Source organism: Callorhinus ursinus, unplaced genomic scaffold (assembly GCF_003265705.2).
Source record: "Callorhinus ursinus isolate GAN/ISIS: 27379988/994484 unplaced genomic scaffold, GSC_fseal_2.0 scaffold12, whole genome shotgun sequence".
Classification (NCBI taxonomy): Eukaryota; Metazoa; Chordata; class Mammalia; order Carnivora; family Otariidae; genus Callorhinus; species Callorhinus ursinus.
The window spans coordinates 67,700,385-67,718,543 of record NW_027397074.1 but is presented as its reverse complement, the minus strand read 5'-3'; the positions used below and the strand labels follow the sequence as shown (position 1 = coordinate 67,718,543).

General features: G+C 45.9%; 2 protein-coding genes across 7 annotated transcripts in view; one reads left to right on the top strand and one right to left on the bottom strand.

Moving 5' to 3' along the window:
* The window catches only part of SND1 (staphylococcal nuclease and tudor domain containing 1), a 409,554-nt gene that overhangs the window by 78,360 nt on the left and 313,035 nt on the right, over positions 1–18,159 (bottom strand). Inside the window, exon 16 of the mRNA XM_025865530.2 lies at positions 18,014–18,123. Coding sequence (XP_025721315.1) covers positions 18,014–18,123 — 110 coding nt within the window. The remainder of the gene's footprint in view (positions 1–18,013; positions 18,124–18,159) is intronic.
* Positions 1–18,159, top strand: part of LRRC4 (leucine rich repeat containing 4) — a 91,879-nt gene that overhangs the window by 20,951 nt on the left and 52,769 nt on the right. The gene's annotated exons all lie outside the window — the stretch shown is intronic.

Genomic DNA, 18,159 nt, shown 5'->3' with positions numbered 1-18,159 from the left:
TAAGCATTCAATGAGTGTTTAAAGAGCTACTGGAAAAGGTTATTTTTAGTAGGTGCCAAAGGGACCAAAGAACGTCAGGTCAGAGTTCCCTGCATGACCCGGGAATTTTACAATCCCCGGGTTCTGCAGATTTCAAGGGTCAGACTCAGCAACTGAATCAGACATTCAGTGGGATAAGCACCACAGATCTGCGATCTTCATTTAGCCAGAGAGCCAGAAGGGAACTTCTTTTCTCCCTGAGGGAGTGGGAAACACCTGGTATTAGCTTGACTGGGGGATACCAGGAGAAAAGGGGGCAAGGTTCAGGCCACAGCTGTCTGGTTTCATGCAGGCATTGGACCTTTCTCATTTCTTGGCATTGTGTGTGACCCTTATGAAAGAATCTGGAAGCTTAAGTCAAGAGCATGGGAGGACTGGGTCAAAAAAAAAAATGCATTAAACATTCAGAGGTATGGGGGGAAGGTGCAGATTGGTTTAGGAAGAGTGCAATGCAAACTGAACGTTCCTGGAGTGTTTACTGTGGGAGAAGACTGTCTAGAGTCCTGTGTTGTCCAATACTGTAGTCACTAATCACGTGTGGCTGTTTAAATTAAAATTAAAATTAAAATTTTATTAAAGATTCTGTGCCTCAGTTGCACTAACCACATTTCAAGTGCTCAGTATTTATGAGGCTAGTGGCTACTATACTGGACAATGCAGATAAAGCACATTTCCATCACTGCAGAAAGTCTTACTGGACAGTGTGGGTAGACTGTAGTTGTCTTCTTGCATTTCTTGCTGGCCATAATGAGTTGTTTCTGAGACCCCTTTGGGAAAGAGTTGAATTTGGGGAAGCTAGTCCAGCAAACCTGCTAAACTTAGGAACTCAAAGAAGCTTAGAGCAATGAGGAGCATTGAGTACCCCAGTGTACTGGACTCACCAGGCCCTAACCCCTCTCCCCTCAGGGCCTTTACTACTTGTTCACAGCCATTCTGACCTTTGCGTGTTTTATTTGTTTCCTATTTTACGCTGTTTTAATTGATGTTTAATATAGCTTAACTCTGCATGGTGTTCCAAGCCCCTCACTAGGGGGCTGCTCAAACACAGAAGCACAATTAATAACAATCCCCAGAAAATTATGCCCTGTATCAAAGTTGTCATTGTACCCTATAAATGCTTATTATTACTATTGAATTCTCCAGCCCTGACACCTCCCCGTGTTTACTAGGTAGCAGATAAACCTCTATGCTTGTGCCTTCCCTACTCTACCACACCATCAGGACTAAATATAGCCCTTGTGTGTCTGTTTAGCTCCATTTAGCTGTGCTTTGGAAAAGGGGGGAAACATCAGAGTTAATAAAATTAAATTGCCAGAAAATGTGATTTGTTCCTCTCCCACTTGACAAGCCCTTGAAAGACACAGACATCACTGCTCACGAGATGGGTAACCAGCCTCAGCTACAAGGTGGGGGGCAAGGCCCAGAGCCTGCTAACATGGCATGGTTTTCAGATCTGCCTCCTCTGAGAGAATAGAGGGAGCAGGCCCAAGTGCGCAGGACACTGGGGGCAAGGGGTAATACCCTGTGGCCTGGGAGAAAGTGACCAGAAAATAGTGCCTGAGCTGGAGTCCTGCCCAAGGAGTTAGAGGGCAATACATTTCACCCCTGCCCTGCAATTCTCTCAGTTTGCGGGGGGGGAAGATAAATAAAAAAGCAAACAATGTAAGCCTCTCCCCTACCCCAAAAGGAAAAACAAAGCCCCTTAATTTAAAATGGTTTAGTACTTCATGGTTGTTTCTTTTGGGCATTTTTGAAGCTCAGTTTTTGGCATGAAAAGATAACAGCTTTTCTATGATCACTAATCAGGAAAAGCAAATGGAAAATTCCAGGCTTGTGAGACACCTGTACTCCTCCCTCTCTGGCATGCCTTCTCATCCTGTGTGCATTCTCTCTGCACCCCTGTCTAGTTAAGAGTCTTCTTTACAGAACGCTGAGGCCCCAGATGACTTTCTCCTCTGACTTAGCCTCGTGTCCTTTTCTCACTAAAATAATACAATTTAGAGAATGCACGTGTTCACCTCTTTTGTCCACCTCTACCACGTACACCCCACTCCCTTCTCTATGCCATTTTCAGTCTTCCAGTTATCTGTACTGCCAGTGGATGAACAGGTGGCTGTCTGGGAGGCAGGTGAGGGTGCAGGTCAGACGAATACAACAGGAATGTGGAGATATTAGCTCTCCCGTGCCGGACTACGTGTGTTCCAAGGATTACCTTCCTCATGCCTCAGTTTCTCAAATACTGTGAACTGCTTCGACTGGACTGTGTCACCTCTAGAGCCCTGACAGCTCTCAAATGCTCTAATTCAGTATTCTGAAGGCTGCAGACTCAAGTCCTTGGAAACTGAATGGGTCATTTTATTTCTATTTATAATCCATTTTTAATTTCTGCACTCAATGCTCTATGGAGAAATGTAGATTCTAAATTCTTCTACCCAACAAAGGAAAAGCTCTATTTTAGGCTGTTTGACAGGGAAATATTTCTAACTACATTGAGTTTCCCATATTGTATTTGCTTTGCCTTCTTCCATCTTTGCCTAAAAAAGTAGTTTCTAAAAAGCCATAAAAGCTTCCTGTGCTCAGGCATAGCAGGAACGAGGCTGCCTTGGCTGCAGGAAGAAGACGGTGCCGACCCTGGGCCCCAGGGGGGCAGGACTGTTTACCATCTGCTGCTCTAGCAGCCTTGTCTCCAAATCAGGCCTGGTTTGTAGTTGGCTGCAAATATTAGGAGCTGGGCCACTAGCATGTCCCACCCATGGCAAGCCTTGAACCCTTTGTACTCTGGCTGCCAAGACAATCTGAAAGCAGGGGGCCACTTTCCATCTTAGGAGAAAAACACGTGTGTTATACGGAAATAGGATTTTCTTTTCCCTTCCTCTCCTCATTCCCAGCCATTCTGAATGCTTTAGATTGAAAGGGAGGAAAACCTGTCCAACAAAGCTGAGGAAGGTGATGGAATTGTCAGAGACTTCCCCTGCCCCATCTATGCAGGCCAGAATGGTTTATTAATGATCCATGGGAAAAGAACAATCGTCCTGCTGGCAGCTTCACATGTAATTAAGCAGCTTCACAGAGAGCTGGCTGCCTTCTCCAGGTCTGGCATCTGCAGACTGCAGAGCTACCTGACATAGTGACGCTGGGTTTCTAGTGAAATCTTCCTACCGGGAAAGGGACAACCAAAATAGTGACCTAAACCCACTGGGCACTCAGGAAACATGACTGTGATGGTAGTGTTCTTCTGGAAGTCTGGCCATGTACTTGGGCTGACACAAAAGAGTGCAAGCTCCCCGATGGCAACAACCAGCTCTGGGGAACCACAAGTCCCACTGGTCACCATTAACTGCCCACTCAGGTAAGTAGCTCCCTCTGCTGGGTAGAGGTCATGGCGCAGGGTAAACTTCCGAGGGGGTTCCCCCAGATACTTTCCCCTCAGCCAAAACTCTACCCACAGGAGTTTCTGGGAATTGGTTCATGCTGTGCAAGGCAGCAGACTCCAGCTCTTTCCGCCCCTCCGCAGTGCTGAACGACTTTGCTGGGTGTGGTGGGCAAGAGTTGCTTCTGTGTCTATATGCGTTAGAGAACCAACAGAATTCAAACTACAATACATCAAGAGAAAAGGGGCTAAGTTAACCACGTTTTGCCTTTGTAGTCAGTGCTAACTTCCCTTTTAAGAGCCCTGGGATTCACAGACCCCTGGTCATCCCACCAGGTGAGTGAAGTAGTAAGTACTTGGCATTCGAGATGCAGTTTTAAAAATGAGCTCTTTAGTGCATGGCACTGGAAATGTCATGGGTTGTGTTTCCGTCACCTTTCCCAACAGAGAATCAGAGGGCATTTCAATGAGGGAGAACAGAATAACACACACACACACACACACACACACACCCTTTCTGTGCTTGCTTCTAGAGTTGAGAAAGAAGTGGATAAAAACCGTCTCCATTCTCCATCCCCTGGTAGATACAGACCCCTCTTAAGCACAAGAGCCCTTCCTTCACCCTCTGACTCAAGCTCGACCCTAGGCACCCAGATTCCCCCAGGGTGAGCCCAAGTTACTACCTGAAGTCTCAGAGGGAATGACAAATGTCTGCGTGGGCAGCAAAACCAGAGCTAGTTCACAGGTGTCATGGACTTTCCAGTCCCCACATGCAGTTTACGTTCTGTGGGATCACAAAGGAAGCCTGTACCGTTTAGAAAACCAGGGGAGAGGAACTGCTGGGTGAGGCGGTGATGTCCATCAACTGACGCCACGCTGCCCTCTTCTTGAGAGTACCACACGTGCGGTGAGCCCCTCTAATAAAGCCGCCGAGTTGAAGAACAGGCTCCACAGTCATTTTCTTGCTTATCACCTGCAGTCTCCTTCCTCACTCAGCTTTGATTACAGGAGCCAAACACAGTGGTTCTCTCATTCCTATTAAAGCAGCCTAGAAACAGGCATAATCTCAGCTGCTGCTCAGCAACTAGCAGGCAGGGAGAGGTCACTGGTGACCTGGTAGGAAACGGATAGCTCATGATGAATGAATTGGTACTGCCTGCTAATTTAACTTGCCATCACTTTAATCAATAAGGGAAAAGGTGAATTGCTATTGATCTCTTCAACACCTCTCGACGATACTGTACAAATTACAGAAACACAAGGGGGAGGGTGAAAGCATCAGAGAGGAAGGACAGATGCAAGAAGTCTGGGCAGGGTGAGAACGCTGCATCTTCCCAGAGTTGGTCTCCCCGTGGCTGGGTGTTAGGCATGCTTGGGTGCATGTGTGAATGTGTCAGGAAGAGCCCTTCCTTACACCTTGAAGAGTTGGCCTCCCTCTGCACTTCATGTACTTGCTAGGCCTCATCAGGGCAACAGGGCATGTGAAACCATATGGCTTCCCCTGATGCAAGGCTAGAAGTCAGTATGTTGAGAGGCGCTATGGGTCCCAAGGCCTCATGAATTTTTAAAGTTGTCATACTCGAGTGGTGTCTAGCTGGGCTATCTCAACAACTAATATAATTCTGGATGGGAAAACAAGAATCAAAAGCTTCCAGGGCAAACTCCAGGTTTGCCACACTGACCCCCAGCCTTGGGTCAAAAGCCAAAAAAGGCTAGACAGGAAGCTAATAAAGTAGAACTGTCTTGCAACATACTTGATAATAACAAAGATCATGGCTCCCAGGGTTCAAGACTATCCTCTAAAAACACATCTGAGAGACACAGCCTCAAGATCAGAGGTCGGGGCCAAAATGTGAGAGGTCTAACCTGAATCCTGGGACAATGACCACACACAGACAGGCAAGATGACAATGTAACAGGCAGATTTTATGGCAGGGCGAAAAGGGAAAATTGCCTAGAGCTAAGCCCATGAGGTAAAGAATGGTCACATCTCAGGGTCTAGGACCACAGGTCCATCTCCTGTCTCATCAACTGGGTCTAATTATTCGGATGCAGGTAAAAAGAAAAAAAACCCACAAAAACAAAGCAACCACAGGTCCCTCTCCAGGTCACACAGTGACCTCAGCCTGTGTGTGGTTATTCGCTTTCTACGTAAGTGGGTAGAACTAGGGGCTCCTCGGATCCTCTGCACCGTGTCTTAGTCATCGCCTTTCAGCTCTCTCCAGGCAGAACAGGGCTGAGTACTCCCATTTTGCAGATGGTGAAACCAAACAGGCAGTCACATATCCAATATGAAAGAGAACCCAACCTTTAAAACCCAAGTGTGAAAAGGGCAGGAGCCCTTCAGGATGCTCTTGGCACTCTTGCTTAAATGACTCTCCAGAGACAATGACTCAGGGTGTAACTGTGTAATTCTGAAACCAGTGACAACAGTGTGCCAGTACCCCCACCTTCCTCCCACAAATACCTGAACGGCCAAAACGTAGAGCAAAATAAAATGCAAGTTATAAAGCTGCTGATGTGGTTAGAGTGGAAGTGCTGATATTAGGAGGAGGAAGTGGTTAAGTGCACCCTGGGTGTTTGGAAATGGCCACGTCTGCAGCCCTGTAAGCTGATGAAGGATGAGCTCTCACTGTCTCTGCCGGGCAGACAGAGAGATTGGCCCTACACTCAGGAGGTGGGAGCATGGCTATGAGAGGGCATGAAGGTAAGAAACACTATTTAGCAAACACCAGTACCCTCCTACAAGGAATCTTCCAATTCCGAAAGTGACCCTATTCTAAAATTACCACGTGGCAAGTGGCCAGGCCAAAAATCCATATCCAATCAGTGGTAATGGACTATTTGTTGCATTTCCTCATATAGGGTTGCAGCACTGCTATAAAAATCTTGGGCCAGTAGTTTTAGATTTATTTAACCAGAGAGGTACCAGCATCCTAGCATTGCCAGCACTGGAGAAACCTGTGAAGGGAAGAAGCTGATGCAGGCTGCTGGTAGTAGTGGAGGGACCTGTTGGGTTTTACTTGCATAATCTTCCCCTTCTAGCTGTACATTCAATGCCAAGACCCTCTTCTGGTACCATTAGATAGGATTTCACTGTATTGAGAGAAGGCAAAGGGAGAAGAGGGAGGGATTATGCTAACTGGAAAGAAAAATGGCACAGTAAAGCTGTTTCCAATTCAACTTTTCATTCCTAGCTCAATAGGTAGTTTTTGTTCTTGTTGCAGTGACTGTCCCACAGGATTCGTCTTGGGTCCTTTTCTTGTCCCTTTCAATCCTGATTAACACCTAGATCTTTCTTTAGAGCTCATGCCTGGCACTCCACTATCCTCCAACCCTCCAATTTAATAAAGATCAAAGACAAACCTATGGCAATCCTAGACTGCTGTGGCCACGGTAAGGTGGTACGGGGACAAAAAAGAGCAAATGCTATTCCATCAGAGGATAAAGAAGCCCAGGCCAGCTAGGATCTAGATAGGTCATCCCTGTATCCCTCTTTTTCAAGTCACAGTGACACCAGGAAATGGGAAGAAAGTATAGAGAGCCCTGAGTATGGGCAGATCATCCTCGCAACACCCATATGGCAGTTCAACTACACGGCAAAGGTACTCAAGCCATTATTTCTTAGATGTCTATTCGGCATCTGTAGAATCTGGGCTCTTGGTGATGGTTGGCCCTATCTGTCCATAGTCAAGTCTAGAAGAGGCTCTGTGCGCAGGTTAGGACTCTGTGGCATTACCTCCAGACCTTTACCTTTTCCACTGAATGTGACACTGCCTACGAAGAGATTCTAACGTGGAGAACCATGCAGAAGCAGAGGCAAAAATACCCTGTTTCTTTAGCCTTTCTTCATAGAAAAATGACTGGCTAACCCCTGATGGTATCTAGACAGTTTTTTGAGAACTTAGATCAAGGATGGCAAATACGTGCCAAATCCACTCAACGGATAGTAGCTCCTAGGAGCCCTGTTCTGAGAAGATTCTGAGCCCTAAGCCAAAGCAGTGCTATGACTGGAAAGGTCTGCCATGGGTGCTAGATGGGGGAGGGGGGGTATGCGTATTTGCCATCACTGGCTTAAACAGACAGGACTGGCATGTGGAGAGCACTGGTGAGGACTAACCATGGTTCTTTGTTGATTCTAATATAATGCTGCTCCCAACACACATGCCAATGACTAGCCTGCCTCCCTACTCTGGGTATCATGGTTTGTCCTCAGTGAAGTTCTAGTCCTAGATTTTAGCTAAACTCTGAGAGAAGAATTTTCATTCATAATAAAAATAATGACACAAGCTGTCGCCAAGTGTTTACTGTTTACGAGGGCACCAGTCCTGGGAAATTTTATATATATACATGACTTCCACACCAACCCTCGAGAGAAGGTGCCTTCGCTGTAGGTGAGGGAGTTAGGTTCAGCAGCACCGCTGCACTGTGCAACCTTAGGAGCACCATTCTTCGGAGTTCTATTATACACTGAGACTGCCCTGGATTTAGAGAAACTGAGGATCATGTCCAAGGTCATTCAGTAAATGGCGAAGCTGGAACAAGAACGCAGGTCTCACTCTGCACATGTTACTAACAGAGTTTTTAAGTGACCAGGAAGGGAAAAATGTGCCTACATGTTCTGGATATGGGTCTAAGGATGAACTTACCCCTTCCTGAATAAGTGACACGTGTTGTTTAGACCAGGTTAGGGTATCTGCTGTTAATTCTCAAGCCTGCTCATAATCTTATTTCATGCACCACAGCATTTCATAACAGACTATTGGTCACTTTCATTTCCAAAATCCATTTAAGTTCAGCTGACCAGAAACTGTCACAGGTGGAGTGGCAAGTGGGAAGTTCATCAATAAAGCCAGATTTGGAACACAGAGGATCTTGTCTAGTCGTTGGCAACAGACACACGGCTAATGGCAAGAAGAGGGCAAGGTTATGGTTGGCTCATCCACTAGAACAGTCACTACTGTGTCCTTGGAGGAGTCACGTGTGAAACCCCAGAATGTTAGTTTTACCTAGAGAGCAAATGAAATGTACAATCTGCTTATTACTCTTTGCTGGCAGCTCTGGCAGCCCTGCTATTGTATATTAAGGGCTGTGTTCTAAAACGGTATCAGTTGAATTATATAATTCCAAGGAGAAGATATTAACATTCAGGCAGTGGGTGTGTCTGGGAATAGTTAGGACAAACTGAAAAGAGAGATATGATGCCTGAAGATCCCCAAAGACGCCAAGCATGAAAGCTCACACTCAAATCTACAAGGGTGCTGGCCAACGTGTTGGGGTCCCGTGTGAAGCTCTTCTGGAAATAAAGAGAATGGGGCAAGTCTGAATGAGGTCATCTTTATTGTGGAAAGTAAGTATGATCTGCCAGTCAGAAGATATGAAATAAAGAACTACTTTCCAAATTAGGCTTCCAGAAGGAAATGGACAGACTTCACAAATAAGGGATTTCATCTGAAAAAAATGTGGAGCTGCTTTCCTATTATATTAAGGATATTAGCTTCCTTTCCGCCCACCCCCCCTTTTTCTTTTTTAAAGAGAACCCTTACACCAAAGCTCAAGAAGCAGTGATTATTCAGGATGACTGAAGAGGTAAGACAAACCAGGAATTATTACTAGGGGCATCTGATACAAGTAAATTAAAATAAATGGCACCCAGCTCTCCTAGCACAATCCTTACCTATGAGGAGTCCAAAAATCTCTTACCTCCTGATAGAATTTTTCCATTCGTTCTGGGTCACAGGCTCTACATAGCTATAGAGAAGGTAGACCAGGATGTGCCTGGCAATAGCTGTTGTCCACAGGGATGGCTCAGAAAGAAATTTATGTCAGATAGGCAGATAGTACTGAATACCATAGGTGGCAGGAGTTCTGCTTAGCAAAGCTCTGTTTGAAGGATCTTCATGACCTTGTATTCATAACGATAATCTTGTAGTGAACTAATAAATGCATTCAATGGCAATGCCCACTATACTCATTTCCAGGCTTCAAATTTTTTTTAAAGATTTTATTTATTTATTTGAGAGCGAGACAGCATGAGCACAAGCAGTGGGGAGCGGCAGGCAGAGGGAGAGGGAGAAGCAGACTCCCCGCTGAGCAAGGAGCCCGATGCGGGACTCAATCCCAGGGTCCTGGGATCATGACTTGGGCAGAAGGCACATGCGTAACTGACTGAGCCACCCAGATGTCCCTCCAGGCTTCAATTTAGATGAGGTTTAAAGCAAGTACTGTGAACCAATCTAGCAGAAGGATGCAAGAGGAAGTCATGTTTGAGCCTTTTGCATCTTTACTCTCAGACTGATGTGGGTTAAAAGTAAAGGTGGAGAGGAAAAAAATCAGTTCAGGGACCCACCTCGGCATTGCGAAGGAACCTGCTTATGGAGGAACAACATCTGTCAGGTCTAAGGGCTATACTTCCTAGTTCCTTTTTCCTGGTAGGAACAAACTGAACTGGCAGAAGAAACATCAGTCTCTTAAGGAAGAGTTTATAGTAATAAGAACCAATTCCCCAGGGAAAGGAAGAATCCCTCTGCTGAAAAGGATTTTCTTCCCTGAGACAGAATTATATCCTTGAGACCTTCCCTACATGTCCCCAAGGAGGCCAAATCTCTTGTGGCCCTAAACCTTATTCTGTCCCCAGCCCCAACAGTTGGGCTGGGATGTGAACACTAGTCTCGGGAGGGCAGTGAGGCCTATCAAACTTTACCAGTCAGCCTGTATGACATAATTACAGGTAATAGGATCTTGGCCAAGCCAATGAAAAATTAGGCCCAGCAGCTCTTTCAGAAGAATGGATGCAATTCTATGCTTGACTGGCTATGAAAGTTCCAAGCAGAAGAATAGGGAACAGACAACAGCCTAGCTGAGCCAGCAGCTTTGCAGAGAGGAATCCCACTGGAGCCAGCACACTGGCACCTATCAGCACATGCTGCTGAGCTAGCTTGGGGAAGGCTACTGGTGACTGGTACCTGGGGAGTTTAAAAGCTGACAGGGGAGACCCAAGCAGCCAGGGGATGGGAAAAACAGGGCGACATGACAGTATCCTCTGTTCTTCATTTTCACCTCAGCTCTTCTCATTGCGATGCCATTTTCATTTACGGGTTGGAATGGGAATTGAGGGCCTCCCTTCTAGGGCTTTTAGGGATACCTGGCAAGGGCCAAGAACCCAGAAATGAAGGGGCTGTAAATAGGGAGGTAACAGCCTAGTATTCACATGGTACTTACAGCCTATCACTGAACAAGAGTTGGTTGACCTGAACTTCAAAATAAACCCTTTGCCTCATTTAATAGTTTGATCCACAAAAGCAAAGGATGGGAAATATACCAAGGAGGGAAAGAGATGAGTAGCCTACTGGGAATATGATGAAGGGACACTAAAGATTTCTATTTGAACAGTGGAAGTTTTTCAAAAACACTTACACATCATGATCTCATTACCTTTAAGTATCTTGGTTGGAGAGCTCGGGAGACCCAGGGATGTCAGGATCCCAAAGTAAGAGCAGAGTCAGGTCTTGGTAATGCACTTTTTCAATGGGAAGCTCCTGACTTAGCAGCTGTGTGTCCGGCCTCAATACTCCAGTCTTCCTCCCTGACCCACAAATGCTGAGCTTAAAGAGCTTTCCCAAAGAACTACAAAGGACAACAAAAGAGCAGGCCTTCTTCCCGATCTCTAGAGTTAGGTCACAGGGAACCAAGTAGTGGATTTAATGAATGTCTATCTATTAAGCATCTCTTATAAACCAGGCAAAGTACAAAGAACATAAGGACAAAAACAGGGATCTGGTCCTTGAGAAGCTTACAATCTGGGGGGATGGGGGAGACTGACACATAGATCCCTTCAACGTCATTGGTCAGTGCATGACAGATGTGTGCACAGGACACTATGGGGACCAAAGAAAGGGCATCTCACCCAGTCTGGGAGATCAAGGAAAACCTTCCCAGAAAAGGAGGTATATCTTGAAGGATAGGTAGGAATAAGAAAGCAAAGAAGGGGGATGGCTGATATACTGAGTGGGGAGTTTGGGTTGATCTTAAGAGTGGGAGAGATGAAATGGAATGGTAAATACGGGGAACTGTGAGAATAAGGTCAGTGAAATGAGTAGTGTGTAAGACAAGAAGTTGGAGAGGCAATCGAGGATATATGTAAACTAAGGAGATCAGACTTTATCCCAGAGGCAATGGGGAGTTATATAGTTCTAAATGATCACTTACTAGATACGTCTTTTAAGAAAGATTAGGAACATGGATATATATGATTAAGCTGAAATAGAGCAAGATAGGTCAGAGAGGAATCATTAATTAAAAAGGAAAGAAAGAAAAGGAAAGAAAGAAAGAAGAAAAGAAAGAAAGAAAGAAAGAAAGAAAGAAAGAAAGAAAGAAAGAAAGAAAGAAGGAAAGAAAGAAAGAAAGAAAGAAAAAAGAAAAGGAAAAGGAAAGCCCACAAAATCAAACAGATGAAGCAGGAATCAGGCAATCGAAAGATGTAAAAACTGTGACAAGAAGAGAATAAATATTTTGGGAAGGTGTGGCCAGAGCGGATCCCTCGGATCCTTCTGGAGTCTTGTGAACATCCAGAATCAGACTCAGTGGTTCCTTAGTGGAGAAGAACTCTCAGTTGAACTGCTGGATCTTTAGGGAAGTCCTTTATAAATTAATTAGGTCCAGATATGAGGGTTGAGAAAGGACATAATACTGCTAATTAGAATGACCACATTCTAATAGAAAAATTGGCAAAATCTGGGGAAGAAAAAGCACCTGATTTGGAATGTAGACATTTGGGTTTTGGTATCTGCTCTACAACAAAGCTCTGTGAATAGAGGCAGGTCACCGTGCACCACAGTTTCCTGAACTGTGACACTGGGATAATATTTCTCATGTAGGTTTGCTTTGAGATTAAAATGAAATATTGTATATGAAAGCACTTTTACACTAGAAAAATACTATATAAATGGAAAGCCTGATCACTATTAAGAGTGATTTTTCCACTCTTAATTTTCTATTTGAGCCCCCTTCAAAGAAAACAGCCTCTAATGGAAAACAAAGACTTTGTGGGGAGGTAAGAGAAAAGCCTTAGCCTCCAACAGCCCTTAACACCTCACGGAGTGAGAGGGTGGTTCAGAAAGGTGACCTTACTGCATTCTCTTTTCGCTGGGCAGTGGCAGAGGTAATCTAGAATATGGTGTTCTTTGCAAATGACTGAAACGTTGGTAGACAGCTGGCTCTTCCCAGCAGGTTAAGGGGACCCAGGGACAGTCTGAGAACAGAGTCTCGCTGGCCTTAAAGGCACCAGGTTTCCCTTACCCTTCTGGGTTTCCCCATGGCTTGAACTATCCTCATTACTTTCATCCAGAGATCTAACTTTGTTATTGCTCCTTCTCCCATGTGTCTCCTGCCCAGGGAAGGGACCTGCATGGGCAGACGGAAACAGCAAGGGTGAGGGCATATACCACAGCACTATGGGGAAATGTGGAGAAACTGTTTCAATGGTAAACTGCTTGGACCGTTTATTATCTTTCTCATACAAGATGCAGCACACTTGGTGGTAAAAACAAAAAAACAAGAAACCATTTTTCTTTTATTCTAAGGTTTCTCTCCCGAACAGCTCTCCATAAATACACACCAGTATTCACTGCCAAGTCCATATTCCTCTGAAATGTAAATACATGTTCTTCAGATAGCAACAGTTGCTTGTGATCTTTTGTGCATCTTTGTTTTTAAAAAAGCGGGGTAGCGGGAGTGAGGGGATCCAGGACTATGCCCTGGCCACCGCAACTTGCAGCAGGAGCTCCCCAGGGGGGCATCCTCCCTTTTGATGCCCGCAGGAGGAAGGGAAATAGGTCAGGGCAGCAGCCAGAGTTTTCAGCTCAGGCTATCCAGCACGAGGACATTTTCCAGCCAGCAGCAAAGGGTGATTTCTGAGATCTCAAGAGGACAAAGGGGTCACTGAGAAAGGTCTTGGAAATGATCACCAAACCTCCAACATCCCAGCTCCTGCCCCGGTACCTCTTAGAGCCTGGCACTGTGAAGAGGGTTAAACTGTGGCACTGATCTCTTTTCATGCCTTAGAGCCCCTTCTCTAAGAGTGCAGGATTTCCTGACAGGTGTGAAGAGATCCCACATGACTGTTTTAGTCACAGGAAGGGTCTCAAAAGGGAGAGGATGGCTTTGGATTGCTAGACCAGTGTTTTAGACAGGAATACCAAGGCAGGAAAGAGTCACTCAGAACCACATGATTAACTGGAACTCGAAAACTGAGAGCGTGCACATTTAAGCCAGTTATCTACCCATTAGCTAACGTTCACCACTACTTCTGGGAAGATGCTAGCAATGGGCACAGTTCCCCATCTGGGAAGCTACACCAGATCTTCCTGTCCTTGGCAGTGCAGCAGAGAACTGCTTGAAAGAGGCAGATGTACTGCAGGAGGGGGGCACACAAGCTCATGCCATCCAGTGGGACACAGCGCTCATATAGCTCACAATCACAGCGACAGCAATGGACACAATGATCTCACTCTGCGTGGCCCAGAAGGAGCCCAGCCTGAGGCAGGGGACATGAGAGCAAACCATCATTTTCAGGGCTGTAAGCTATTTAAACCAACCAACTCAGCATATACTTACCGTATAGCAAGGGTCAGCAAACTTCTCGTGATAAAAAGATAAGTAAATATTTTAGGTTTTGCAGGCCTTATGGCCTCTGTCCTAACTATTCAACTCTGCTATTAAGAGGATGAAAGCAGCCATAGACTGTAGTACATAAAACGATTAGTGTGGCAGTGTTGCAGTAAAACTTTATTCACGAACACTGGCAGTGGGCCGGATTTGCCCACCCCTGTAACATCCTAACTGAGTCACGCTGGGAAGAACTGTTGAGCTAATTGGATTTCCTCTAGAGTTCCTTGGCTGCTTTGGCCTTCAAGGCCACAAAGGGTCAGGTAACAAGCTGGTATCTGAAGTGCTCTTTGTCTTGCCCTGGAGCAAGAATGCCAGAACACCCAGACCCCTGACCTGGAACAGTCTTCCCAGACTCCTACCTCAGGGAAAGAAACAAAAGACAACTGGGGCACCTGGGTGGCTCAGTTAAGAGTCTGCCTTCGGCTTGGGTCATGATCCCAGGGTCCTGGGATTGAGCCCCGCACTGGGCTCCTTCCTCAGCGGAGAGCCTGCTTCTCCCTCTCCCTCTGTCTCCCCCCACCCCCACTTGTGCTCTCTCTCTCTCTCTCAAATAAATAAAATCTTAAAAAAAAAAAAGACAACGGGAACGAATGGCCAAGGACAAAGGCCATGTAGAAAAATGAAGGAAAAGAAGAAATACAATGAAAGGTGACAGGAAAGACAGGAAATGGGGCTGAGTGGTAGCCAGGAATGTCAATAGTGCCGCGCTAACTAGTGTCACCGTAAAACACATTTAAAGAAAGCAGGGCTACCAAGTCTCCAGACAATGGGGACCATCTGAAATGTAAACAAGAGACTTGCGAGAGACTCTGGCAGGTTCCACTGAGGCTATGGGATGGAAAGACTACAACACTCTTTACCAAAACAGAGAGAGGCAGCAATTACTGCTCTGGCAAAGTAAGGACCCAAAGCCAAGACAATGCAGTCATAAGCAGGGAGTCAGGCACCTGTGCCCCAGCTTTGTGTCTGCTCCCCGGCAGGGGGGCTGCCCTAAGGGCAGTGTCCAGTGTGGGCTCTCCCCCACGCCACACCCTTTCCCAGTCAGTTTACAGGTTCACACATATGAGTCGAACTTGATGGAGGCACCGCTGTGGGATCAAACAGGGGGCCCAGCACATGCTGTGAAATGACATCTGTGTGCTTCTCCTTTCCTATATGATACTGCAAGTTTCAAGTAACTGGGAAAAGTAGGTAGGGGACAGACAAATCCTGGTCAAAAATGAGATACTAAAAAAGAAAAATTTAAAGGGGAAGGATGGGGCGGGATCAAGGACAATCACATCATAATACTTGATTACTTGAGCTAAAGCTGATTGTCAAGGGAATAGGCACAAGGTACAAAAAACCTGTTCAACGGGGGCCACCACAGCAGCAGCTCCGCCCCAGAAGAGCACCCGGAGTGGGGCACAATGGAGGCTGCCCTGAAGGTAAGAGCTACTGGGTGCCAGGCTGTGAATCCACACTCAGGCATCCAGACAATTACATAGTACTTTCTCCTAAGGGGGGGGGGGGGGAATCTCTGCATCCAGGAATGCCAATTCATCAGGCTTTTCTAGATCCTTATGGGGTGGAAGGAAGAGGGCCAAGAGAAATGTTCTCCAGGACAATGTATGGAGTAAAAATACAGGTAAATGTAAAGTGAATAAACCTGGAACAAAACAAAAACCGCTCTTCATTCCTACACTGTTCAGAAAACAGTTTTCATACATATAATGAAGGGAAATGCCCAGGATAACAGGCCAGAACTCGTTCCTTTAGCAAAAACTTCCAAGTTATCCTGAGTTTAGGCCATACTCCTCTTTCCTCTGGATAAAGATCCTTCAAAACAGTCAGACCAGGTAATCATATAAGCAGCTAAGAAAATGCAGAAAGTTTCTATATCAAGAGACCTCAACTTGGGGCTCTGCAAGATTGGGGCACTACAACCAAGAAAGCTAAATATCAAATCTGGATTAGACTAAGATCTGTAAACTCACATGCCAGGGGCATCAAAGAAGATGGGGAAAAATTTATCTTTTTTCCACAATCAAATATCAGCAAACATACAGACAAAGGGAAGGTCACAGTAACTAAGAGAGTAAAAGAGCTTTGGGCCACTGACTCCTCTTAGTGGTCAGTATTCTCTCTGACCCCCCTTGTGCTTTTGGATATCATCGGTGGGCCAGAAACACGATCGGGTAGAAAAGTGGCTGGGGAAACAAGAGTTGAAAAAGAAAGGGAAAGAAACTTTAGGAAACGTGAAACACCAGGGGAAGATGGTGGTGAGAAAGGGGAGGGCAACACAGAAGTGGGGCATGGCAGGGAAGTGATGAGAATGTTGCTAACACAGGTCTCAGGCAATCCAAGGAGGGCCTTTCCTCCCTCCATCCAAAGCACAACCACCAAACATCTGCTACCTCTGTGAGGTCTTTTAAGTCACAGACCCTGTGTGGACTCACTTGCTTTTTCCAACCCAGAACTGCTCTGTAGTTCATTATCCAAAGGCTCACAAAGAGGAAATACTAAAATATCTGCCGCTTCTACCTAAGTACCATGCCCCAAATTACAACAGTTACTGAGAGACAACTGGAGTTTAGATTCTTAAAATACTTCTCTAGCAGGCGCCTATCTTTAACTGATAGAAATTCAAGCTACACTGTGCAGTTACAAAATAGAGGGGAGGGGGAAGGCACTTCACATGCCAATATGAGGAGTTCTTCACAAACTCGAATGCATCTTACCAAAACCAAAATAGGGGTCAACGTGAGACTGAAGAGATAACGAGCGGGTAAGCACTTGCATCTCTACCCCACCGTACAGATGGCCAACAGAGCTGGTGCAATGCCCAGGTAGCTGCAGTTTGTTCTTGGGAACTGGAACCCACAGCTCTTGAACTAAGAATTCAGGACTTCTTTTGCCACACCACTTTCTTTCACAAAATGGGAAGGTAAGTGCTAAAGAAATCCCAAAGAGGCGGCAACCAAAAGCAAACAGTACTGCTCAGCCAGAAGTCAAAGAGGGGCTTTTCTACAGGCCAGGGCAGTCCAACGCAGTATCCTGGGCTAGCCTGTTCTCTTGTGCCTCTAGTACCCAATATATTCACTGGTGATTCAAATCAAAATGAGAGATGCTGTAGCTTATGAACATCCCAAAGCCCACACATCTGATCTCAAGGATCTACAAAGACCCATGAGTGAGCTAACCTCCTGGACCCCATAATCTTTTAGCTCTGTGCATATTATGATATTGCATGAAAGCTGAAGGGACCCTATGGGTTTGACTGTAAAAGAGATGAGGACAAAGGCAGATCTAAAATCCTCAGGCTGAGCCCGGCACACTCCCCCACTGTTCCTTTCTTGTGCCCACCTAGCAGGATGAATGACTGGAATACTCCTGGAAAGAAGATGGATCAGTTGACTATGACTTGATAAAAAATTAGCAGGTAGATGGACACCACGGCAGCTGAGAAGCCTAACTCCTGCCTGCAAGAGTCAGCCCAACAGGCAGAAACAGAAATACAATTAAATTAAGTCAGAAAACCCGCTACAGAAAATGCAATTACTCAAAGATACAAATAAATGTTCAAAGAAAATTGGCCCCTGACAGGGTTAGTCAAGCTTCTAAATCCAGCTGGAGGCAGGGAGCTTAGGCTAATTCGCCAAGGAGGAGAACTGCAAAGCTGTAAGCCCTCTGCATTAGGATGCTGGCGAGGTCGGCTTGGTGTTCGCCACGTATCCCAGGACTCCAATGGTGAGGGGAGATTTGGGGGTGCCTGGTCAGTGATGCAGGGCTCAAGGAGGCAGGCTGTGGGTAGACCCACAATGGATGGTGGATGTGGAAGGCTGAGCACTGGAAAAAGTGCCAGACTGATTTCTGACGTGGCAGGAACACATCAGACCAAGGGAGCCCCATTTCCTCACCCCTCTTCAGACAAGAAGCAACCGTAAGATGTCCCACCTCTCGCTGCAGCACCAGCTCCTTGGTGAAAAGTGTTGCTTCCTCACTGAAAGGCTCTCCTTCCTGCACCAAACCTGGGAGGTTCCGGGCTCCTCTGGGGCATTCGATGCCTGTGTCGGGAGAGAAGCAGAATTTGTGATGAAAAG